Below are 25,987 nucleotides of genomic sequence, written 5' to 3' on the forward strand. Positions count from 1 at the left end.
AAAAATGGAGAAGAGAAAGAAATGTCAGGGAGCCTGGAAGGAAGGGTGGGCAGGAGGTCTAAAGTAAAGGGGGTTGGGGCAGCCCGTGTCCCACCATGTAATCCTCTTCCTGGACCTGCAAAATAGACCTGGGGGAAGCATGCCCCAGATCTAGCTGGGGAACTGTATTATAGGTCAATTGTAGTTAAAGTCACACACACACACCCCTTCATAGCAAAGGAGAGCAGGGCTTTGATGGGCTCCTAAGAGTTGCCACAGGTGTGCAAGGAGCAGAGAGTGGCCAATTTCTTGTGTATATCTCCGGTGGAAGGTTCCTGTCCTTAAGAAATGCTAATAGTTACCAACAGATTGATGGTCAGAGCCAATGCTTTACAGATGGTGTTTTGTTGCCCCTGGGCTCCAAGAGGACTGTATCCTCTGATTAAGTTAGGAGTTAGATAATAAGAAAGATAATTTGCATGCCCAGGGTTCTTAAGCTTGTATGCCTACATCATTAGCGTACCCCATCATTAACCAATATAATACAGCAAATACTTTTGTATCCTTCTGCTTTGTCAGCCTTTCACAGACAAAACTGAATCAACTGAATCAAAAATGTCAAGGCATTTAAAGGGAGTTACTCAGAATGCCAGCAAGGCTGAGCACCTTGGTAACAAGTTTTATCACCACCACCAGAAAGCTCTGAAAGCAAAGAGCATGTTATTAGCCTAGAGATACTTTACAGGAGCATTTTTAAGAGCATTCAGAGTTCATATTTTGGCAGGTGGGTGTTTATTTATTTCATAAAGTTTATGCACTGCTTGATTGTGAAAAGCCTTAAAGCAGTTTACAAAAGGAATAAACCAATGAAACCATTGTTAAAAACAACTGTTTTAAACATTAGCAATTAAAACCAACAATAAACAAAAACCAGCTTAAAACACCTGTGTCACTGGGTTTGTAGCCAATGTTAGTCCTGCTTAGAGCAGACCCATTGAAATGGGCATGACTAGCTTAAGTACGTTGATTTCAGTGGGTCTTCCCTAAGTAGAACTTAGTTGGCTACAACCCATAATTTCTATCATCCATCGGCAGGGGTGTTTTTTTCTGTTGTGAGGAAAGTTGCCACACCCCAGACTCATAACTACATACTGATCTATGCAATCCTCATGATTACGGCATTTGTCTGGAAAATGGAATTGGGCCAATATCCTGTCCAGGAACTATCAAGATTGCATAGTTTGCTGTCACTGCATCTAGGTATTCTGCCCGTGCTGAGAATTATAGGGAAATGGATTTGGCCTTCAGAAGCCCTTTTTAAAAATTAACCCAAGAGGTGATTAAATGCTGCAGTCTCACTCTGCAGTCATCAAGCTCCTTTGAGAGCTGGCCTGAGCACTCAAAGTCTCACAGCACTTCCTCCGCATTCCCACAGAACTAGATGACGCCTCGTCCTCCCTGGCTGGAGGGATTCCAGTTATGTGGGGAAAACGCTCAGCCCCGGCTGATTGAGCACGACAGTTGCCTGTCAATGATGGGAAGAACCTTTCTGAGTCCCTGGCCCTGGACAGCAGCTGTGCCAGTCAAAGCAACCAATACTGGGCCGGCTGGCCAGTCTGAATGGACATACGGCAGCTTCCAAGCTTCCTTGTAAGCAGCTGAATTGTTGCCACGAACAATGAACTAGTTCCAACCCTTAGAGAATGCTTATTTATTCAGTTCATAAAATTTATATACTGCTTGATTGTAAAAACAAAAAACAGCCTCAAAGCAGTTTACAAAATGAATGTAACAATGAAATTATCAGTAAAGACAGTTAAAAACAGCTGTTTAAAACATTCAAAAAAAAATCAACAGTACACTAAAAACCAGATTAAAAAAACAACTCAAATTTCTGCTTATCTGTATAGGCTTGCCTGAACAAAAATGTTTTTAGCAAGTGCAAAAAAAGCGTACAGCAAAAGTGCCTGCCTGGTGTCAATAGGCAGGGAGTTCCAAAGTGTAGGTGCTGCCACACTGGAAGATCAATTTCTTACAAATGTGCAACGAGTATTATGTGGGGCCTGTACCAGGGCCGGTTGAGTGGGCATCAGTGTTATACATCATATATGCAGCTCATGCTGAATTAAAGTTAAAAATGAACAGGATCACTGCAAAAGCCTTGTTTTGGTCTCATTTGACCTATTATAAATTTGCTTTGTTTCTCCCTTGCTCAGTTTTGATTTTTAACTGACAAGCAACTCTAAAACCTGCATGGGAGGTGAAGCTAGGATACACCAATGGAATTAAAATAAAATCAATAAAATAAAGAAGTCCTTACCCCTGCCAAGTTGTGCATGGTGAATTATCATCTTGGATCACTGTCAGAGTTACAGAACAAAGTGAGGATTGTTTTAGCTTCCTTTGCAAACACTATTGATATTTTGGACTGCAGATTCCAGCATATGAAAGCAGCTCACTGCATTGACCTCCAGCATCTAAGGTGAATAAGGCGACACACACACACACACACACACACACACACACACACACACAGAGCCCACACCTAAATAGCACTTCTTACTCTAGTAAGAGAAGTGGGCAGCAAGAGACCCCAGGCTGGTCAAAAGCCAATTCTAGAAGGGGGGAAAGGCAGCGGGGGAGGCAAGGAAGGAGGAAAGGAGGAGGATAAAGAATATGTGTAGTAGTTGCCTGGGAACCTCTGTTGTTCCATTGCAATATATAAAGGATCCTACCCTTGCATGCCATATCAAATCAAACAGCTGGTTCTGGACTCTCATTCGCTAACCTGGTTTAGTGCACACTTATAGGCACACACCAAATAGGTGGGGAAACGTCTCTTTATTTTTATGCTCAGATTTACGAGCATATGTGAAAGGTGAAAGGATAGTGTGATCTTGAGTATGCAATTATATTTATATGGCGTCATCAGGGTGTGCCTAGTGCGTTGTAAAAAATGGAAGAGGATATCACCCTCAACCATTTTGCCAACCCACCCACTGCAAAGCTCGGAGGATAACCTGGGCAAGGTGTCACCATTCCTGCAATAGGTCCTTCCGGGTCAGAAGCCATAGCGTTGCTAGAATCTGAATCTCAAAAGAATCAGTCCTAGGGACAGTCCTTATCACCCACCTACAGCTGCAGAACAGCTAGCTCCTTGGAGGATAATGGGGGTCACACAAAGCCTAGGCCAGCCATCTTCCATAAGACCTCAGGAAGGCCTCTGCAACTTGCTGAAGCAACAGTTCCCTTCTAGGCAGGGCTCTGTCCAGGGTCCTGACCTCATCTAGCTCAAATGGGGCTCTGCCACATCAGCTGCTATGTTAACGAGGCATCACAACCATAGCATCTGCTCCTAACGGATACTAACGGATGCAAAGGAAAGAGGTGGATTTGCCCTGCCAGACCTTAAACTTTATTATGAATCAGCAGCTTTTTGCTGGTTGAAAGAATGGCTGCTTCTTGAAAACGCAGACATTTTGGATTTAGAAGGTTTTAATAATGTATTTGGATGGCATGCATACTTGTGGTATGACAAGGTCAAAGCACATAAAGCATTTAAAAACCATATTGTCAGGAAAGCATTGTTCAATGTTTGGATAAGATATAAGGACCTATTGGAAAACAAAACCCCAAGGTGGCTGTCACCGATGGAAGCGAAAGCTCTGAAAAAGCTCAATATGGAGGTCAAATGGCCGAAATATTGGGAAATTTTGGAACAAGATGGAGATAGACTGAAACTGCAGAGTTTTGAGAAATTAAAAAACAAAGTGCGGGACTGGCTTCATTATTATCAGATAATGGAGGCATATAATTTGGACAAGAAAATTGGCTTCCAGGTGGAAAAATCAAAATTAGAAACAGAACTGTTAGATCCCAAAACTAAGATTTTGTCAAAGATGTATAACTTGCTGTTGAAATGGAATACTCAGTATGAAACGGTGAAATCAGCTATGATTAAATGGGCACAAGATGTTGGACATAACATAATGATGGCTGACTGGGAACAGTTATGGACCACAGGTATGAAGTTTACGGCATGTAATGCTTTAAGAGAGAATATTATGAAAATGATATACAGGTGGTACATGACACCAGTCAAGCTTGCAAAAATCTATCACTTGCCCGATAATAAATGTTGGAAATGTAAGGAAACTGAAGGTACATTATTTCACCTTTGGTGGACGTGCCCAAGGATTAAGGCTTTCTGGGAGATGATTTATAATGAAATGAAAAGGGTATTTAAATATACCTTCTTGAAGAAACCAGAGGCCTTTCTCCTGGGCATGGTCGGCCAAATGGTGTTAAAGAAGGATAGAACTTTCTTTATGTATGCCACAACAGCAGCAAGAATACTTATTGCAAAGTATTGGAAGACACAAGACCTACCCACTCTGGAAGAATGGCAGATGAAGGTGATGGACTACATGGAATTGGCCGAAATGACTGGCAGAATCCGAGACCAGGGAGAAGAGTCGGTGGAAGAAGACTGTAAGAAATTTAAAGACTATCTACAGAAATATTGTAAAATTAAGGAATGTTAGAATGATGTTAGAATGAAGTTAAGTGGTTTAAGCAGCAATGCTATAAAGGCGTATGCAAAAATGGACAGTTAACAGGTGAAAATCCAAAGTTATAGTATATTAAGTTAAAGGAGTAAGAGAAAATAAAGAGGGAAAGAAATTGCTGAATTAACTAACTGAATTGGAATACAAAAAAGGGAGGTATGAGGAGGTCAGGGAAGTAAGGAAATGAATGTAAGGCATGGAAAAACGGATGTATTTTTAAGTGTTTTTTATTCTTTTTTTTCTGTACCTTGTATTTTGCATTTTTCTTGTATTTTTACTTTTGTTTTTTGTTTTTGTTTTTTTGTTTTTTCTCCTTTTCTCTATGTAATTCTTCTTTTTGAAATCTTAATAAATATCATATTAAAAAAAAAATAGAATCTGCTCCCTGGACAGCTTGGAACCCTGCCAGGGCAGGGCAGGACAAAGGATAGGTCCCAACCCCAAGGAGCATGCATGGTAAAATATCAGAGAAAGCGATGAAGGCAGGGGTAAAACGATGGAAGCAATGTGCAGTTGTTTCTGTTGGATGGACTTTGGGGGCTTAGCTACCAAGGGCTTTGGATGGCGATTAAGGGGGTTGTGCAAAAGGCTACATGGAAGCAACAGTCAGATGCAGGGCCTACTGTACAGCAGGAGCAAAATTTTTAAGTAAAGTTAAAGTATTTTCCAGTTTCCCAACACATTCAAACATCCATGTTCTTCAACACTGGACATTCTTTAACATTTATGCACTTAGGGAGACACTGGCCTGGTTCACACACAGTGCTAATCTGTGGTTTAGCAAACTGGTTTAATAAACCATAGCTTGCTTGTTTATCTGAATCCTTCCTAACTATGGTTTGTTTATTGCAAACAAAAAATGAAATGGAGCCACGGTTTCTTGTTAGGTTTAATGAACCTTAAGAACTCTGAAAACCTGGAAGTAGGTGTTTTGGTTTGTGAACTTTGCCCTGGAAGCAGAACATGTTCCGCTTCCTGTTGAGTGTGTTCCATTTGTAAATTGAGTCCCCTCCTCTTTATCTGGGCTGGGTTGAATTAGTAGGTTGAATCTTCCTAATGGTTCATCGACTGATGGACAGTATGGGGATTCCAGGGTCAGCATATGAGCAGCATGATACGTTATGGGCCTTTGTGTATGTCAGTGGGGCGATTTCCCTAAGCCCTGTAGCTTCTACATTATCTGCAGCCTCTTTGTTTCATTGGTCCTTTTTCTGTTCTAGGGACCGTTTATTCTGGATGTTTTTTGGAGTCTGGGGAGAATCTTGTAAGTCTACTGACTCTCTTAACTGAGTCATAGTCCCCTTTTTCTGTGGGGTATTTAAATCGGGTCTTGTTGCTATGGAGAGGGAGGTTCCACTCCTCTGGCATTTGCTGTTCTTAGCTGAGCTCTTTATTGCACCAAAGTAATTATTGTTCATTATGCTTGTTCCTTGCGTCTTAGTTTGCACAATGGAGGGCACATACTGTCTTTAAAAACTCTTGTCAATAATATTTGGCACTTTGCCAAATGATCTCGCATGTGCAAAACCTTAGTTGGAGTTCTATTCTGGTGAAACTTGATAACTAATCTTTTCTGGTAGTTGTTCCTTGGCAGCCAATATACGTTTTTAAAGTCTAAAATTGATTGTTCACAGTGGAGAATTTGGCTCACAAGAAATACAAGACAAACTAGGGGACACCCTGGCTAACACACCACCAATTGCATGCCTTCTTTAAAAAACCCAGTAGTAAAATCAGCAGCAACTAGGCCCTTGACCACCTTTGAAAATCTTCTCCTAACAACAAAGGGACAAGGCAAAGGGATGGTATCCACAATATACAAAATACTGGTCCAAAATCCCACAAGCTCCCTTGACACAATCAAAAAACAATGGGAGCACGACATAGGCCATTAAAGTAACCCCACCCAATGGACTAGAATGTGGTCTAAACCTCCCTTTAAATCTATCTCAGCCAAAAGAAGGGAACTCACACTGAAACTCACATACAGATGGTACTTAACACCACGGAAACTGGCGTTGATACACCCAGGAACCTCACAAAAATGTTGGAGAGACTGCACCTCTACAGGCACATACTTCCACATGTGGTGGAAATGCTCCCAAATCCAACCCTTCTGGACAAATGTCCTACAAGAGATATGCAAAGTAACTAAACAACTATTAGAACTCACCCCAGAACTGGCCCTACTGAAGATTTTCCAAGATCCTATTGACCACTCACATTACAAAGAGCTTATGACCCACCTACTCTCAGCCTCACAGACTGGAGAGACCTGTCAGGAGTGAACAAGGACAACTGGTACCAAGTCGTATTGGAAACAGCCTTACTGGAAAAGCTAACCAACAAACTGAAACTGATCCGGGGAGAAATAGAAGAGGATATCTTCACCCCAGTATGGCTCCCCTTTATCACATACACAGCCCAACAAGACAACAAGAACCCATCAACAGCATATGAATCAATTTGGCTTACTTGACCCAACAAGTCCTCCTCCCCTCACAATTGCAAACAAACCCCACTGCAGTCAACCACAGACAACCAACCACACCCTGCCCCCCCACTCCTTCTCATTACCAAGGAAACGTAATAAGTGAATAGAAAGAGAACATATCCAGGCGACGCTGGCACAATCCCCACCCCCTTCTCTTCTCAACCTTATACTGCATACAACACTAATGTCTCACAACAAATGTAACTGATCTGTAGAAAACACAACCTGATAAAGAAAGGCACGTACTTTTGTAAACTAAGAAAACTTTTAACACAAATTATTAAACACACACACAGTCTGACTTTCTGCAAGTCAGAGCTACTGTTAATTCACTTCTGGTTTCAGAGACTGTCACCAACTTCAGTTTCTATTTATTCTGACAAGTCATAGGTTGGGAACATGTTGAGCATCCTCTGTAGGACCACGCCATCATTCCTGGCTGTAGGACACACTACCTAGGGCTGATGGGAGTTGGAGTCCAGCAAACTATGAAAGGCCACAGAGCTTCACTGGGGAACACAACTTACGGTCATCATCCGTGTGCAGCTTTGCCTTTAATTTCTCCATTTTTTTTTCATCTCGCAGCAGCGTCCGATCTTTCTTCAGGGTCCCTGTGCCCTCCTCTTTCTTTTCTTCGTTGCTCTCCTGGATTAAGGAGTATTCTTCGTAGTTGGTTATTCCTGGAATTGCAAGAACAAATTAAGCCTGCTTATTCAACATGGCTATTTGGTCCGAAACCACATTCTCGTCTAAAGCAAGCAAGAAAACCCCAAATGCAGTTCTTTTAGAAGGCTGCTGCTCTGCCACAGGGATCTCCATGGCCTAGTTTGGATGTAATGCTAGTTCTCAAACTTGGTCCTACAACTCCCACCATCCCTAGCTAGCAAGACCAGCGGTCAGGGATAATGGGAGTTGTAGTCCACCAACAGATGGGAACGCAAGTTTGAGAAACACTGTCCTAAAGTCTGTTTTAAAAAGAAAAGGCCTTGCAGGCCCATTTAGAACATGAGACTGGGCCCAGGTGCTCCACAAGGCCTGCATGCTCATCCCTTCTCCTCCTTTCTCCAGTACAGCCACAAGGAGGAGTTAACCACTTAGAAACAAGCCATGGTTTATGAAGCTCACTTAGTTTTTACTAACCACAGTGCTTGGGGTGCGGCTTAGCTCATTATAATGATAAGCCATACTTCAGTCCATGGCATCACTAGGGGAGGGATCTTATCAGTCACAGAGCTGGGAAAGGCAGCCCCTGTGGCACGAAAGCTCTCTCTCAGCCTGCAGTCATTCTTTCAGGCTGGGACAATGGGAGATGTGGGAAGCAGGGCCCTTGCCATCAGCTCTGCTGAAAGACCAGCTCCATCACATGCATCTTATCCCTGAAAGTTTCCATTCCAGCTGCTCACTATAAGAACTAATATTTAACTTTAAGAATTGGCTCCTGAGTTGGCTCCTGCCTCCCTCTCCCCTGCACATCCTTTTTTCCTTTTGAGCTGTGTCTTTTGCACTGTAAGCTTACAGGCAGGGACAACGTTGTTTTAATTGACTGTGCATAAGCTTCCGCAAGAGGCTTTTGGGCTGGAGAGTGGGGTACAGGGGCTCTAAAGAAACAACTAAGAACACACCCCAGCAACATCCAGAGTGGCCGAGGGAAGGAGCCCTTTAGTTTTAGCTCTGAGTCACGGGTTGGCCAACATGATGGCTACAAATGTTCCACTTGGGAACACATCTTGGAAGAACAGAAAAATGAAGCAATTCATGGTACGAGTGGGGAACCTAAGTTCCAAGGGCCAAATGTGGCCCTTCAGGCTTGCCAGTCTGGGCCCCAGAACTGCCTGCAGGCCACGCCCCTCCTCCAACCTGCTCTGCATATCTTCAAGGCCTTTTGCCTCACTGGAATGCAACCCTGGACCATGGCAATGCCTCTTCCTTGCATGGATGGACTGTGGAGGTGCATGGGGATATAGAAAGCTTTGTATGACTTGTGTGCTTTTAACTTGGGCATGTGGCAAAAGTAAAATTGAGGTGGAAAGGGGTCAGGGTTCTGGGAGAAACGACTTTGACAATCCCACACTCCATTGAACCCCATGGGTTTTGATTATATGTGATTTTGGCTGTAGGTGTGACCCCCTGGAATGTAAATCCTGCATAAGTTGTGGGCTTATTGTACAAAGAGTCACATTCATGAACCCCCCTCCACTTTTGTCTCAGACCCCCAGAATGTGTTCCATGGTTGAGAATGGCATTTCTCATATATTCGGGTGCAAAACCCGGATCAGAAGCTCAAGTTTCCAGGACAGCCTTTTTTTTTAGAATGGAGATCATGCATCAAGGTTCAAGACCCCAACTGTTGTCCCTCCCCTCCAAATTCTCCAGCAAGTTCTATTTACACTCACTTAGCACCCTTTCTTTTCTTCTGGAGTTGTTATTCCTACCAGGACAGGCACTAAAAGGTGAGGTTTATAGCTATTTCTCCTCACAGGAATATCTATCCTAGGAAATGGAGCTAAGGGCACCCTTGGCCTCACCTATCCGGCTGCAAATGGTCACCAGCAATTCTCCCACGGTTTTAGAGTCGTCCACCATCACCGTCTTTACCGACCCGTCCAGCATCCGGATCTTCTGCGGCCTTTGCTTCTTCTTGTATTCCAAAATATCCTAGGAAGTGAGTCACAGGGACACTTTTAAGAATATGTCAGAGGCAGACCCAGCCGACCCTCCTAGGAGGCCAGTGAAGTTCCGAAAGGGGCTGGGTTTGACCCTTCTTCCATTGAACTGCCCAGTATGCAGACCCCTTTACGTCAAGCATCACCAGGCTACAATAAGGCGGCTTAAAGTCATTCCAGCTGACCACAATTTCTGATATGAGGAATCCCCTCCTACCCCAGACCCCTCCCTGAGGTTTCTCCAGCACCTGCACTGTGTCATATGCTGAAGATGCACATCTTTATCCTTTGACAGCTGAGGCATACATTTTAGATCCCACCCTAGTCTTCTGATGTAAACTGTTTTAAACTGATTTTAACATAGTATTATAATTATTTCCTTGTAACCCAGCCTGGGGCTTTATGGTGTAGGGTGAGTAAGAAATCTTAATAAATGAAGTCAATAAATGAGGCTCTGGGGGTCCCAGGAAGCTTCCCAGTGCCACAAGGGCTTTCCAGGGATGCCTTAAGGAAATGCGCACAGCTTCACCGGCCTTCTTGAGGAGGTTAGCAGCCACATAACAGGGTTGCCTCTGCTTTGTAGCACAACCAACATTTGGGGAGGGGGGGTGATTGTTCTGGCCCATTCCAGATTACCTCCAGCATTCTAACCTGGAGTGGACAGAAGGGAGATCTGGAGCAACTGGCAGATTTCTGGGTGCTCTGCAGTCTATCGGCAAGGGTTTCTAACTCACAACTGTTTTGACAGTGGCAGCAATTAAATTACTCCCCCCCCCCGGCCTTAAATTGCACCACCGAGGTGAAAAAAGCCTGGAGGAACCAGGTGCGGATGTTTGTATGGAAGAGCTGTGAACTGCATCCTGTCCCAGAATTTTTAAAAAATCCAGTTTTTAAGCCTGTATCTTTTGCACCAGGTTCTGAAGGGTGAGCAGGGACTGAGCAACGGAAGCTCACCCCGTCCTAGGCTGTGTGGTTTAACCCACAGTGAAAGCATGTCAAAGTGCAAGTAGATAAACAGGCACCGCTCTGGCGGGAAGGTAAACGGCGTTTCCGTGCGCTGCTCTGGTTCGTCAGAAGCGGCTTAGTCATGTTGGCCACATGACCCGGAAGCTGTACGCCGGCTCCCTCGGCCAATAAAGCGAGATGAGCGCCGCAACCCCAGAGTGGGTCACGACTGGACCTAATGGTCAGGGGTCCCTTTACCTTTACCTACCTGAAGGGTGAATCTAGAGTGGGGGAATCCCTAAGGGTACCATTCTAGTCCTACTAAGAGTGGAGCCATTGAAATGAATGAACTTAGGTTAGTCATGTCCGTCAACTTCAATGGATCTACTCTGAGTAGGACTAGAACTGGCTACAGCTCTAAGTGTAGAACCCAACACTGATACTGTGCTTGCACAGCAGAACTTCCTCCTCTTCTCCTCTGCCCTGCAGCCCCCCTGTTGCCACAATTAAAATGTGTTACGTACTTTTAAATGTGGTTTTAGGAAGTCGGCAGCCCTAATAAGCAGAAGCACTAGGGCCAACTAGTGTACTTGGCAACCCAAACTGGGCCCGTATCACTGTGGTCCCTCAAAATCTGCTCCAGAGGGTTGGGGGACCTTCTGGGGCAGATTTTCATACAATTGGGGCTGCACGGCAAGAAGAGAGGAAGGAAAGTCCTGTTGCCCTTGCAGAATTCTGCCGGTGCAGCAGTGGATACAACCCCAAGTAGATTACACAACCTTCTTTTAAATGATCAGCACTGTATTTTCTGAAACCTTTTCCATTCCATCGTTCACATTCTGATAATGTTGGTGAAATCTTCCAAAACTACGGGCCCTAATGAAGTTTTGTGGAGAGTTTATAATGTAAGAGTGGACATGCTAAGACCCACTTAGTCCAGCCTTCTTTTCCCCCCTTACAAAGGCTACCCAGATGGTTCTGGAAAGCCAAGCAAGGCATGCAGGCAATAACCCAATCCTGCAGTATATTCGCAACACATTGTGTTCAGAGGTCAACTGTCCCTGCACATGGAGGTTCCCCTTCTACCATGACTCACAAATGTTATAAGAGGAGTCTCCTGTGACTAGTATCCAACGCCATACGCCTCCTCCTGGACGTGGAGTCTCTACCTAGCCCTGCCACCTGAACAGTCACCAACAGACCACCCCCCTTCTCCATAAACTAGATGTCTCACAGGAGCACACAGATCTCAGCCGTACCCCATTCCGCAGCATGTAGTAATCGAGGGTCCTCCCAGCTTCCAGCCAAATGCCTTTTCGTGGATCTTCATCGGACAGGAATAACCCATAGTCAGAGGCTGGGAAATGAAAGGCAGAAATGGACAGATTGCAGAGCAAATAGAGTGTATTCCAAATGAAGGTTTTCCACTTGATTAGAGAGCCATGAAGTACCCCTCCAGCTTCTGCCCTCTCCCTGCAGCTCTCTCCCCCTCACCCCCTCACCCTCTTCCTTTCTCTTTCTCATAATTGGCTCACCTGCCTCAACACAGTTCAAAGCCCGTGGTGCTTGGGACAGCTGACTGTTTGCTTTGGAGAGGAAGGGAAAGTGAACACTGTATCTGCAAAAGAGGGCCATTACAGTGTTCATTTTTAAAAAGAAAAGGTAAAGAATTCTCAAAGGTTGAAGTACAGTCATACCTTGGGTTAAATACGCTTCAGGTTGAGCGTTTTCAGGTTGCGTTCTGCAGCGACCCAGAAGTAACGGAATAGGTTACTTCTGGGTTTCGCCGCTCGCGCATGCGCAGATGCTCAAAATGACATCACGCGCATGCGCAGAAGCGGTGAATCATGACTCGCACACACGTGGGTTGCATTCTGCTCAGGATGCGAACAGGGCTCCAGAACAGATCCCGTTCATATCCAGAGGTACCACTGTATTTAGTCATGATAAGACCCCAAACCAGGAACTTGAACATTCCTGTGACGAGAGTTCTGGTAAGAACGTTCTGGTAAGAGCCTCTTAGCTCAGGCCAGTGGCTGATCTAAGTCCAGCATCCTGTTCTCACAGTGGCAAACCTGACGCCCCAATGGGAAAGCCAGAAACAGAATCTAGACACAAGAACATTCTCCCCTCCTGTGGTTTCCAGCAACTGGTATTCAGCTGCATTGCTGACGCGGACTGTGGAATCAGAGCGTAGTCACTGAGAGGCCTCTCCTCCTCCACAAACGTGTCTAAACCTCTTTTAAAGCCATCCATGTTGAGGGCCACCCCTGCCTCCTGGGGGAGCGGGTTCCATAGTTTATGCGCTGCTTGAAGCAGGATTCCCTTTAATCTATCCTGAAGCTTACAAAACACAGCTTGTTCTAGTGCTATGACAGAGGGAGGAAAAAAAATTCTCTATGCCCTTTCTCCATGCCATGCATAATGAACCTTTTTCCAACTCCACAACCTCCTTTTTGAGGTGAGGCAGCCAGAACTGTATACAGTGGTACCTCAGGTTCTGAACTTAATTCGTTCCGGAGGTCCGTTCTTAACCTGAAACTGTTCTTAACCTGAAGCACCACTTTAGCTAATGGGGCCTCCTGCTGCTGCCGCCGTGCCGCCGGAGCACGATTTCTGTTCTCATCCTGAAGCAAAGTTCTTAACCAGAGGTACTATTTCTGAGTTAGCGGAGTCTGTAACCTGAAGCGTCTGTAACCCGAGGTACCACCGTACAGCATTCCACATGTGCTTGGTCGCACCACGGTTTCCTGCTGGCAGAAACTGGCAATGCTGCAGCAAACGCTGTGACCCAAGGGACGTCTGCGGAGGAGAATCCCGAGGGTGAGGTGCCCAAAGGTCACGGACATGTCGCTGCTGGAACCGCATGAGACGAAGGCCAAAATGGCAACGCCAAAAGGCAACGCTCCAACGACGGCACTTTAATCACTCACTGCTAATTAATGAAGGCTGCATTCAAATGTAATGAACCAAATAATACAAAGTAGTTTAGAGCTAATGCTTCCACTCCATCAGTGTCTATTAATCCGGCTGTTCAGCGGATGCCCTTGCGGAGCCTGTTTGCAATGCAAACGGTTTACAGTGCGGGGCAGAAATTCCCAGCTTGGATTCAAAGCTCCCGGGGAAGCAACAATTAGCTCCAAGGCTGCATTGCCAATCAAGGCCCCATCTCGTCCGCATTACGGCATTGCTAATCTTGAATCCCAGGTTAATATGAACTTGCCTGTGGCCGCTCAAGACAGCATTGCCGCAATTTGCGAGAGATTGGTTGCCCTAAAATAAATCAAGGTTTCCCATTGCCCTGGAAACCGACATTATTTGTTGAAGATGATAAATACATAAACATGTTTGTTCCGAGTGGAAATGAGCAAAAGAGGACCTTTTCACAATCACTTTTTCCCTTTGGGTAATTTTGCACTGGGGGGTGGTGCTGCAAAAACAGGGCAGAAGTGTTAACCCCCTGGTTGGGTGGGGGCCCGAGTGGGTGGCAATGTAAAAAGAGAAGTTGTGAGAGCAATCAAACAGCAGGGTAGCAAGGCTTCCTGCCTCAGCGACACATTTTCTCCCCCCCCCCCACCTGCTACACACACATACAGAGTGAAGACAATGCATTTGCCCTCACTTCATGGACATCACTCCTCAAGTCCGATAAAACACCTGGCACTATTTATTTATTTACCTTCCATGTTTCTCCCAGAGCCAGGACTCAAGGCAGCTCACAGAGATTAAAACACAGAAAGGTAAAAACACACAGCAGATAACACTTAAGAAGTATTTGAACTGTAACAGAATTAAAACAATATAAAAACAAATCTATTAAAATACAGGTAGCAAAGAGTCTGGCCTCTCTAGGGAGGGAGTTCCAAAGTCTGTGAACAGCTGCTAAGGTGACACCAGGATCTTTTCATGCTCATTATGTGAACCTTGATTGCTCATCAGGACACCCACTGCCTTATCTGGGGTGGGGAACCATGTGCCCCCCCAAAACGTAGATGGACTCCCATCAGCCCCAGTCAGAAAGACCAGCAGTTATGGGTGGTGGGAGCTGCAGCCCAGCATCTAGAGATGGGGTGGAAAACTGGACCTGGTGGGGCAGCCCAGATCATTATCTCTCCCACTTGCCGTGGGCCAAGTTTGAAACATGTGGGGGGGTGCCCACAGTGATGTCATGTGACCCTTCCTTGCCCACAGAGCTTGAAATCAAGCTGTGTCAGCCCACAAAGTGAGGCCATTCAGCGGACTGGGGGGTCTTGTGACGCGCTGCAGAGTGCTTTGCAGGTTCTCTGTGCATGCAAACCTCACTTCAGCTGAGCCAAGTCTTTATCTGCCCCATACAGTGGTACCCCTGGATGCGAACGGGATCTGTTCCGGAGCCTGTTCGCATCCTGAAGTGAATGCAACCCCCGTCCACGCGGGTCGCGATTTGCCGCTTCCGCGCATGACATCATTTTGAGCGTCTGCGCATGCGCAAGCGGCACAACCTGGAAGTAACACGCTTCATTACTTCCACAACCCGAAAATGCTCAACCCGAAGCTACTTCAACCCGAGGTATGACTGTACCTGGCATCATGTGTCAGACTGTAACTCAAATGTGGGGTTTGCCAAAACTAACCTTGTCCAGTTTGAGCCTCTGGCACTCGCTCACGAATAACGCGGCAGGCGTCGTACACGGCTGTGGAGGGCTCAAACTGCATCGTCTTGACCACATTGCACTGGCGAATGCAGATCTTCAAGGACAGAGCAACCATCTTGCCAGATCTCTTGTAGGTTTCTCTTTATGTTACCTTGGGCAAAAACAAAGCAAGACACATTAGATTGCTATTTTTTAAAAAAAACACAACCCTGTCCTTTTGAAATCACAGGACAACCAAACTGCATCTTCCACGGTAGCTTTCTGTGTCTGCTAATATCATCTTCTGAAATCATGGGGACACAGGGAGCTGCCTTTGAGGTTCTCCAAAGGAAGACAGTGGGAATTCCCATCACCAGTTCCCTAAATATGTGGTCATAGATACGTTAAAACAGTGTGTGCAAAGAATAAAAACACGAGCATTAAAACATATGCTTGTTTAAAAAACAATATGATACAAAGGATAAAACATGCACACATGTATACTAGAAGGAGCGTCACCACGCCCATTTTTCAGCCTGGACACTGAGGTCCAGCTCCAAGGGCCTTCTGGCAGCTCCCTTGCTGCAAGAAGTGATGCTAAGGGAACCAGGCAGAGGGCCTTCTTAGTAGTGGCACCCACCCAATGGAATGCCCTCCCGTCAGATGTCAAGAAGATAAGTAACTAAACGACCTTAAAAGGCATCTGAAGGTAGCCCTTTTCAGGAAGATTTTAACATTTAATGTTTTGTTTTATTCCTTTATATTTTGTTGGAAGCTGCCCAGAGTGGCTGGGGAAACCCAGTTGGATGGGGGGGGGGGATAAGTAATGCTACATCATCACCACCACCATCATCATTAGTATAGAAAAGCAGTGCATCTCTCCATAACAGGGAAGCCTGTGACCAGGTGCCTGCTCAGACTGCTGCCCAGATGGTGCCAGGGGGGCAACTTCAAGGTACCACTTGCTCTCCCTTCATCTTTAAGCCTTGATCTTTAAGTCTTCCAATTGAGGACACTTTCAGACAGAGGACTCTCCTCTCCTCCTCTCTCCTCTGTAAAGTACAGCACAGGCGCAAATCCCACTCTTTCTGCCTTGCTTGCCATCTGTGCAAGGGGAATGGCAGACACCCCAAGCCCAGAACACGTTAGAAGAGCTTTACATAAAGTGACATGTACTTTCCCTCATTTATTTGTTTTGTAACACAAGAATATCTTTAATTAAAAAACTAATTAAAAAAATCTCAAATAAGCGCCATCAGTGCAGTTTGGTACACCTCACAATGAGACAGCCAATTTTACAGTCATATTATTATATGATACAAAAGATAAAAACATGAGCTCCAAATTACAAGTAGAGTGAGAGTATCATCTTACAAGACCTTTGAACAATGAAGAGGGACTTGGCCACCAACACGGTTATTAATTTGTTTGTATTAGCCACAAAATATTCTAGGTACCATTTCTGTATCCTTCCAAGGGGCTCTGGATAAGCGGCCAAAGCAGCCTCTCTACGAAGATTACATTAAAAGAAGATGTGAGCCAGAGTTTTGACTGCTTCACTGCTCCACGGGGACACAAACAATCCTCATATGGGACTTCCCTGATAGCCTTTTAACCTGAGATGCCTGGGAGTGAAACCTGGGACACCTCCAAACATCACTTGTAGTCCTTGTAGCACCACCTCCAAACATCACTTGTAGTCCTTGTAGCACATTCCTGGCTCTGTCAAAATCTGCACCCATTCATAACAGCTGCAGATCTGACCACTGGATTCTGATGAGGATGGATGGAGTTTTTGCTTTTGTGTCATTTTGGAGTCTGCACAAAGGCACAACAATGTTGTCAGAAGAATGGTAAGTCCCAAGAGCCCTTGGAGTTATCCATGCCCCTTCCTTGAGGACTGAGACTTCCTTCCGGCCCCCTCTCAACTCACATGATTCCACTGGAGGAGGGAAGGCAGTGGAGGGCCAGACCTTTGCTGGAAGAAGCACTGTCAACTCATATGCACTCGTTTGGGGGGTGAAGAGAAAAAAACCTGAAAGGGATAGAAGGCTAGCTTCTCACACACACGCAAAGAGAAGAACAGTGCAGGTACATTCTGCCTAATATACTTCAGGTCCTACAAATGCTAGAAACTTAACTCTTTTAAAAACAGAGAAAAGCTTGGAAAATTTATTTCTTTAGAGCATTTGTACCCCGCTCTTCAGTCAGAAAGCCTCCCAGAGTGACTTAGATACAATCAATTAAAACAAGACAGTCCCAGCCTGCAGGCTTACGATCTAAAAAAAGTGGCACACGAAGAAGGGGGTGGAATATTTAACCCAGACACCAATTCTTAAACAGTTCTCATAATGGCTGGCACAGTTCAGGGGCAGTTCAGAACAGCTGCTTCATGGTATGGGGGTTAATGTTCACTGTCCTGCAGGTGAACACCCATGGATGCATTAGCAACACAAACGCCAGGAGCATATCAATGTCTGGAGCAGGAATGGGAGGCCTGAGGCCCTCCAGATATTGCTGGACCACAACTACCATCATCTTTGATCACTGGCTAGGGCTGATGGGACCTGGAGTCAGTAGCATCTGCTGGACCACAAGCCACCCACCCCTGGCCTGTCTGGAACAAGCTAGGAACATATTTTTTATGTTGATCTCTGAACACTCACTTACCTAGGAAATGTAAGCCAGAAACCAAATACCATCCCACTTTTAAAAACACGACTGAATGGGATGCCAGGACAGTTTGTTACTCAGAAAGAATGTAAAAAACCCTGAAGGCTTTTATTGTTTTTAGGATCCCCCCTCCCACCCCCTACAGAGCGATTCACTTTATAATTTCCAACAGCTGGCAGAATGGCTGCCACCCCTTGTGAGAGCAAACATCAGATCTTTGGACCGTGCCCTGCAAGGAAAGGAACAGATGAGCAACAGCTTGCTTCTCTAGAAACAGAGGGAGTATTCAGGCTTGACTCCATCTTGGAAGCCAGAGGAGAGGAGTTTCCCCACAGCCAATGAAGAGACATCAAATGAGTTCAGACTTGAAAGACAGCATAAATATTGATTGCATCTGTAATACATGCAATGCAATTCTGCCAAAGGGCTGAAGCTGGTCCACAAATGGGTGGGAGAGGACAATATTCCCCTCTCCCCACTTTAAAAAAAATCTTTGCAAGAATCCTGGAAGGTTGCTTAGGCCGAGAGAGATGGTTTATTGAGGGCATGAATCTGGCAGCAGGACTGCATCAACTTGCAAAAGTACCTAGTTCCTGCAAATACTTTATAAATAAAGGTAAAGGTAAAGGTAAAGGGACCCCAGACCATTAGGTCCAGTCGTGGACGACACTGGGGTTGCGGCACTCATCTCGCTTTATTGGCCGAGGGAGCCGGTGTACAGCTTCTGGGTCATGTGACCAGCATAACTAAGCCGCTTCTGGCGAACCAGAGCAGCGCACGGAAACGCCGTTTACCTTCCTGCCAGAGCGGTACCTATTTATCTACTTGCACTTTGATGTGCTTTTGAATTGCTAGGTGGGCAGGAGCAGGGACTGAGCAATGGGAGCTCACTCCATCAAGGGGATTCGAACTGCTGACCTTCCAATTGGCAAGCCCTGGTTTAACCCACAGCACCACCCACGTCAATAGCGACTGGCCTCAAATTCCTGGCTGTGGCTGTGCAGGGATTTCCCTAGCTGAAGGGGCTTCCTGCTTGGTTTACCCTGTTCACATGTCAGGGAAGTAGCAAGATGGGATTGATTAAGCTGTGTGCATCAGGATGCCACTTGCTCAGAGTAAATAAAAGCAGAGAATCTTGGCTTATCATTACATGTAATTGCTGGCAGCAGGTGAGAGCAGTGCCCTCTGTACATGCTCCAAGACCTTTAATCTATTTTTACTTCATATACTCAGGCACTGAAAACATATCTCAATCCCAAACTGCAAGTGAGAGGAGGGGTAGAATATGCTGAATAGACTTCTAGTAAAGTAATGGCCTGGACTGGTTCTCAGAGCCTTAAATGAGCTGTCTGCCTGATACCATTCTGGTACCCAACCAGACAAGAAGTCACCAACAGGGGAGGGATACAAAAACAACAAAAACAAAACCCTCTCTCCATTTTACCCAAGACTGAAAAGGAGAACATTTTAACAAGAAATATGAAAAGCAATCCATTTGAAATGGAAGGATGGAGGCGGGGGCAGGGGAGAAATACCTGTTTTTTAAAACACCAAAGGCAATACAAATGAACTCAATTACAACCAGAAAAGCCTAAGTTCTGCTTCATAGCAAGTTCATCCCAAAGTGACGTCTGGACGTGTGGAATGCTGGCAGGAACCACCTTCGTAATAAAAACAAGCCACTTCTCAATTCCCAGGCCAGCCATTGCTCATCTTAAATTTCTGTCTCTCCCCAGCCCAGTGTGTTTGGAAAGGAAGCCCAGCAGGAAACTAGGAGGTTCCTTCTTCCTCCTATGAATCAGGAATTTGCACTGCCAAAAAGGCATGCAGCTCTGACCCTGCGAGGGGAGCAAAGTTTGATGTGCATTTTCAGATTCACAGAAACTTGCTTCCTCACTGCAGAGCCCCAGATCTACTGGAGCCAAGGAATTAAAGGAATCATTCCCTCTGAGAACAGCAAACTCAGGTGGTTGAGTGCTGACAGATTTTTGGAATCAAAAAGGGGCGATCAAGAAGAAAGACTGGGAAGTTACCAGTAGGTCTGGGTGAACCCCCAAGGTATACAAAAGTAGAAAGTATTTTAAAGACCTTAATGGGGGCAACCCCACCCCTTCTAAAGAACAGCTGAGTTAGGAATGAGCATGTGGAGTAGCTTTGAAAAGCCAGAGAATGCTGAGTGTCAGTTGGGAAATGTTACCAGAGAAATGGCCATTGTGCGTACCCCCACCCCGAGTCAAATCAATAAGATAAATGTTCAAAATACACATACACAGGTACATAAACCATATTCTGAAATGATATCAGTGACCAATCATTAAGCCATTTTGACTCTCTTAAATTACCCTAAAATATTCCTCTGCAATAGAAAGGAGGAGATGGGGGGGGGGAATACCTCCCCCAAAATAGTTATTTTCATTTGTAAAACCTGCTAATAGATAAACAGCTTGTAATATAGGGGCTTATCCCTCCCTGCAAAACCAGTCTGGCAAGTATCCGTTAAACAGAATGTCAATAGAGCATCTTCTGTGTAACAATAGGTGTAAGTTTGTAAAAGGGATTCAGGAACCAATATACTGTATTTTTCCATGTATATGATGACCCTTGTTTTTTTGAACCCCAAATTAAGAAAACGAAACACTAAAATAGTAGTGAAAATTCAGATGATTGGCGGCAGCAGTGGAAAGTTGTTGATCTTTTCAGCAGCAGTAGAAAGTTGTTGATCTTTTCTTGGGCGATCACCCTTGAAGTTTACAGAATAAGGTGCATGCAGCACACAGCAGCTGGGACACCACACACTCCCCCTTGGCGGCAGCGGCAGGGAAGCGAGGGGCAGGAGGCTCCCAAACAGGATGCTGAGGAAGGCAGTGCCCGCTCTGTGCCAGGCCATGCCACGGCAGGCAGGGAGTGGGCTGGGGCTGGGGGTTTGAGAGGGGCAGAGATTTAAAAAAGGAAAGCCATAGCTCAGCTGTAGAACACCTGCTCTGCATACAGAAGGTACAAGATTCAACCCCCAACACCTCTACGCTCCACATCTCCTATTGATTTCAACTGAGCTTAGTGGTCAATGATGCTTCCACTTGAATTCAGAACAAAAACACACGTTTGCATTTTATTCTGATACAGGTTGTTTCAAATACACACACACACACACACAGAGAGAGAGAGAGAGAGAGAGAGAGAGAGAGAGAGTAATCATATTGGGACCATCCAAATGGCAATGGTGATCAATCCAACACCAAGTTGTGAACGTCCAGAACACACAACATTAACCTTGAGCATTAAGCTGCCTTGAACATGGTTCTAACTGTGAAAGGTAGCATAGAAATAAAACAATAGCACGCCGCCCAAAAAACCCCTCACTTCAGTTTGCTGGCAATTCAATCAGTTGTAGCCTCTACCTCTCTCCCCATTATCCCATGCTACTTTTGCAGGCTATCATTTCACGGTTAGGCAGCTCAACAAATTGCAGTAGCCTTGTGGTTGTCCCAGGTGGTGTTGCACAGCCACCCTCTTAGCAATCAGTGTGAGACTCACTGTAGCAAAGGCATTCTGACTGCGCATTAAAGAGCATATATTAAAAAAGAATAATGCTCCAGCTGTGTTGGGTTCTCCACCCCTTCTATACCCTAACTTATAATCAAAGAGTATGACACATATACCTCTACCTGTTTCCACAGGAGAAAATAATTTTCAGTGTGACCTCCACATTCATTAGCCGAACTGAGCCACTGAATGCTATCAGGATCCCACATGCATCTCCAGCAAAAGCAGAGATAGCCCATGTGATTCCCTTCAGGGGCTCTCACACTGAGAGCCAGTGTGGTGTAGTGGTTAAGAGCGGTAGACTTGTAATCTGGTGAACCGGGTTCTCTTCCCCACTCCTCCACATGCAACTGCTGGGTGACCTTGGGCTAGTCACACTTCTTTGAATTCTCTTCAGCCCCACTCACCTCACAGAGTGTTTGTTGTGTGGGAGGAAGGGAAAGGAGAATGTTAGCCGCTTTGAGACTCCTTCGGGTAGTGATAAAGTGGGATATCAAATCCAAACTCTTCTTCTACTTCTCTTCTTCAGGTGCTGTGGACTACAACTCTCACCAGCCTCAGTCAGCATGGCTAATAGTCAGGATGATAGGAGTATTAGTCCACAACATCTGGAGGGAATCACTCCAGCACCACTGACTCTGTTTTAAGCCTCCTGCTATGGCTCATGATTTCCTCTTGTTTATTACTCTCACCTTGCCAACAAAGATCCGTATAGTAAAAGCTATGGTTTTCCCAATAGTGATGTATGGAAGTGAGAGCTGGACCATCAAGAAGGCTGATCGCCGAAGAATTGATGCTTTTGAATTATGGTGCTGGAGGAGACTCTTGAGAGTCCCATGGACTGCAAGAAGATCAAACCTATCCATTCTGAAGGAAATCAGCCCTGAGTGCTCACTGGAAGGACAGATCGTGAAGCTGAGGCTCCAAGACTTTGGCCACCTCGTGAGAAGAGAAGACTCCCTGGGAAAGACCCTGATGCTGGGAAAGATGGAGGGCACAAGGAGAAGGGGACGACAGAGGATGAGATGGTGGGACAGTGTTCTTGAAGCTACAAACATGAGTCTGGCCAAACTGCGGGAGGCAGTGGAGGACAGAAGTGCCTGGCGTGCTCTGGTCCAGGGGGTCACGAAGAGTCGGACACGACTAAACGACTAAACAACAACAACAACATGGCTCATGATTTCCTCTTGTTTATTACTCTTTCTGGAAATTGTAAAGCGTGCAACAAGGACAATCTCTAGTTATCAGACATTCAGCTTTGGCACGTCTTCCCCATAGCATTCAGTTGGCATCCGTCTGTCTTGGGAGACAATGGAGCTGTTGGAAGGTACAGTGCCTGACCAATATGGGAGAGACACATTTTGTTGCAGCTGGGGCAAATGGAGGTGTCTGGCTGTGCTGCTGAAGATGCCCCATGGCGTTTCTTCTCTCTGTGCCCCACCCAGTGGTCAGTCATTCTCTGGACACTGCTGTGGATGCACAACCTGCCTGTACGTCTCTAGGTGCTGCAGTTGTATGCAAGGGATTCCCACGCAGTGTGGTTGACGTTGCCAGCCTTTATGTCACATTCTGGTCTGCCAATGGGCCTGGTGCTTGAAGCCAGCTCCCTGTAGAGCATGTCCTTGGGGATCCTGCCATCTTTCATTCTATGGACAAGACCAAGCCAGCGTAGACGTCACTGAGACTGAAGTGCAAACATGCTGGGAATGTGGGCTTCAGAGAGCACATGCGTGTGAGAATTCCAGCCACTCTAGGGTTTTAAAGTGAATAGTTAACTCATGGAATAATAATTTTTAAAAAAGGTGTGTGCATGTAAAGGCAGCAAGTCACAAATAAAAATGAGTAGGTGCCATGTGCTCCAGTTGACTCAAGCCGGCCCACAGAATATGGTGCCGCAGTACCAGAAAACAACAGGATGATCCTAGACATGTCTTCTTCTTGGAAGGAAGTTCCACTGAAGGCCAGGGATGGAAGCAGAACTCTTAAGGTAGAGCATCTGCTTCACATGCAGTACGTCCCAGATTCATCTCCAGGTAGGGCTGGGAAAACCCTGTGCCTGAAACTCTGGAGAGCGGCTGCCAGTCTGCACAGGCAGGACTACTCTTGGGGTTGCCATATTTTGAAGAGCAAAAAAGAGGACACATTTGCCGACTTCTACTTTTAACTATGGATCACTATGACAACTCTCATTTCACATACCCGTGAAAAAGAGGATGTGTCCTGGAAAAAGAGGACACATGGCAACCCTACGATGGATCAATAGTCTGACTCAGTTTAAGGCAACTGCCTTTCAACCACCCAGAGTTGTGAAATGGATTTCTGCATTCCAGCACCCTTCTTGACTCCAACAATATTGTTCCTTGGGAAAGAAATGAGTTTGTTTTTTGACTCAGAGGAAAAAACTTCTGATTGAAATCTCGCTTTGAAATCTTGAAGAGATTAATCTGTTCCATGACAAGTTACGGCAAATTCCCACATTCTGGGTCATGGACTGCTTAGCTGGAAACAAGCAAAGGGCTGGCCCAAGAAAAGCGATCCACACACCCAGCAAGATTTGGTACAAACATCTTTAGAATCCAGTGCTAGGGAGTGGTTACGAATTTGGGGAAATCACATCATTTCCATATGTGCAATGTTTTAACAGCTTTGGAGCATCTTTCAATACATTAGCCGGGGTTCGGCCAAGAATGTATTCACAGACTTTTCAAGTCCACCAAGAGCTGTCTGGGAGTGTGTTTCTCAAGACAGTGGATTGGGAACCACCGGTGGGCTTGGGGACACTTTCAGATGGGTCTCAGTTCCACAGCCAGCCCGGTACCTCCTCATTTGGCTGTCCACCCCCTGGACCTTTTTGGTTTGGAGCAGCATCAGCAGCAACTCTTTGCACGCCAAGTAAAAGTGGCCGGGAGAAACGAAGGGAGGTCTCCTCTGGAAAGAAATTAAAATGTAAGACCAAAGATTATTTATTCATTTCAAAAACTATTATTAATAAATATTAACTCCATGATCACTGTAGATGGTGACAGCAGCCACGAAATTAAAAGACGCCTGCTTCTTGGGAGAAAAGCAATGACAAACCTAGACAGCATCTTAAAAAGCAGAGACATCACCTTGCTAACAAAGGTCCGTATAGTTAAAGCTATGGTTTTCCCAGTAGTGATGTATGGAAGTGAAAGCTGGACCATCAAGAAGGCTGATTGCCGAAGAATTGATGCTTTTGAATTATGGTGCTGGAGGAGACTCTTGAGAGTCCCATGGACTGCAAGAAGATCAAACCTCTCCATTCTGAAGGAAATCAGCCCTGAGTGCTCACTGGAAGGACAGATTGTGAAGCTGAGGCTCCAAGACTTTGGCCACCTCTTGAGAAGAGAAGACTCCCTGGAAAAGACCCTGATGTTGGGAAAGATGGAGGGCACAAGGAGAAGGGGACGACAGAGGACGAGATGGTTGGACAGTGTTCTCAAAGCTACCAGCATGAGTCTGACCAAACTGTGGGAGGCAGTGGAAGACACAAGTGCCTGGCGTGCTCTGGTCCAGGGGGTCATGAAGAGTCTGACACAACTAAACAACAACAACAATAAATATTAAAATGGGAATAGAAAGCAGGGAGACAAAAGGGAAAAGCTGTTTAGGAGGAACGAGTCAACGTAAAAGGACCGCCACAAGTTCTGAGGGACAGTGAACCGGCTCCCCACAGAAAAAGTTTGCTGACCCCTGGTCTAGCGACTGCAAACTTTCACCACCTTTCCATAAAAATCCCACCAAATGTGGGGCATGCACTGGTAAGACAGACACCAAATTCCACAGCAGCTTCCCCAACCTAGTGCCCTCCAGATAACTTTGACTGCAACTCTCATCAGCCCCAGTGGTGTTGGGGAAAGCTGTTGTCTCCATTTCAAAGGACAGTGAAACAGCATAGGAAAGCACTGTTAAGAGTTCCCCCTCACCACAGCTCACATTGGTTCCTGCAAAGTGCTTTTGCTGAAAGGGAGCAGTCCCTTTAGCTCCTGTTTCAGAAGACTACGGGGGGGGGCACCATTTCCTCCTCCTCTTTTCAAGGACCACCCGTCCCCTTACCTCAGGCCTGGATCTCTCCCCCACATCTCTGTGGCTGGCTGAGGAAGGCAGCCTGAATTACATTTGTTTACTTCCGTTGCTTATCCAAATACACCCATACTGGGGACCTGAATCATGGAGGAGAGACAGAAAGGGATCCTGGTCTCCTATCTTTTATGAAGGCTTCCTCTAGCTACCGTTTTCAGACTCCTCCTCTTTAGCAAGCAAGAGAGCAGGCGTTTATGTCTGTGTGATATGGAGCTACTACTGCTACTACTGGGGGCTGTGCCGCTGCTTGCTCTGCTTGCTAACCCCCTGCCATTCCCCTCACAATCCAGGATCGTGATGAGGTACTACAAATCCTCCAACGAGGGCTGCGTGACGACATTCTAACTTTTTTATTATATACCAAGATCATTATTATTCTTGGACAGGGTTCCAAAGCAAAGCTTG

General features: G+C 45.7%; 1 protein-coding gene across 6 annotated transcripts in view; it reads right to left on the reverse strand.

Moving 5' to 3' along the window:
• Positions 1–25,987, reverse strand: part of TLN2 (talin 2) — a 176,186-nt gene that overhangs the window by 96,251 nt on the left and 53,948 nt on the right. For all 6 annotated transcript variants that reach the window (XM_080980649.1, XM_080980653.1, XM_080980648.1 and 3 more), the window contains exons 2-5: positions 15,263–15,434; positions 11,909–12,006; positions 9,567–9,696; positions 7,569–7,721 (exon numbers count right to left, since the gene is read on the reverse strand). In XM_080980649.1, the coding sequence (XP_080836775.1) occupies positions 7,569–7,721; positions 9,567–9,696; positions 11,909–12,006; positions 15,263–15,398 (517 nt within the window). In that variant the 5' untranslated portion in view covers positions 15,399–15,434. The remainder of the gene's footprint in view (positions 1–7,568; positions 7,722–9,566; positions 9,697–11,908; positions 12,007–15,262; positions 15,435–25,987) is intronic.

Source organism: Podarcis pityusensis (assembly GCF_964106645.2).
Source record: "Podarcis pityusensis genome assembly, chromosome: 14".
NCBI classification, from domain to species: Eukaryota; Metazoa; Chordata; class Lepidosauria; order Squamata; family Lacertidae; genus Podarcis; species Podarcis pityusensis.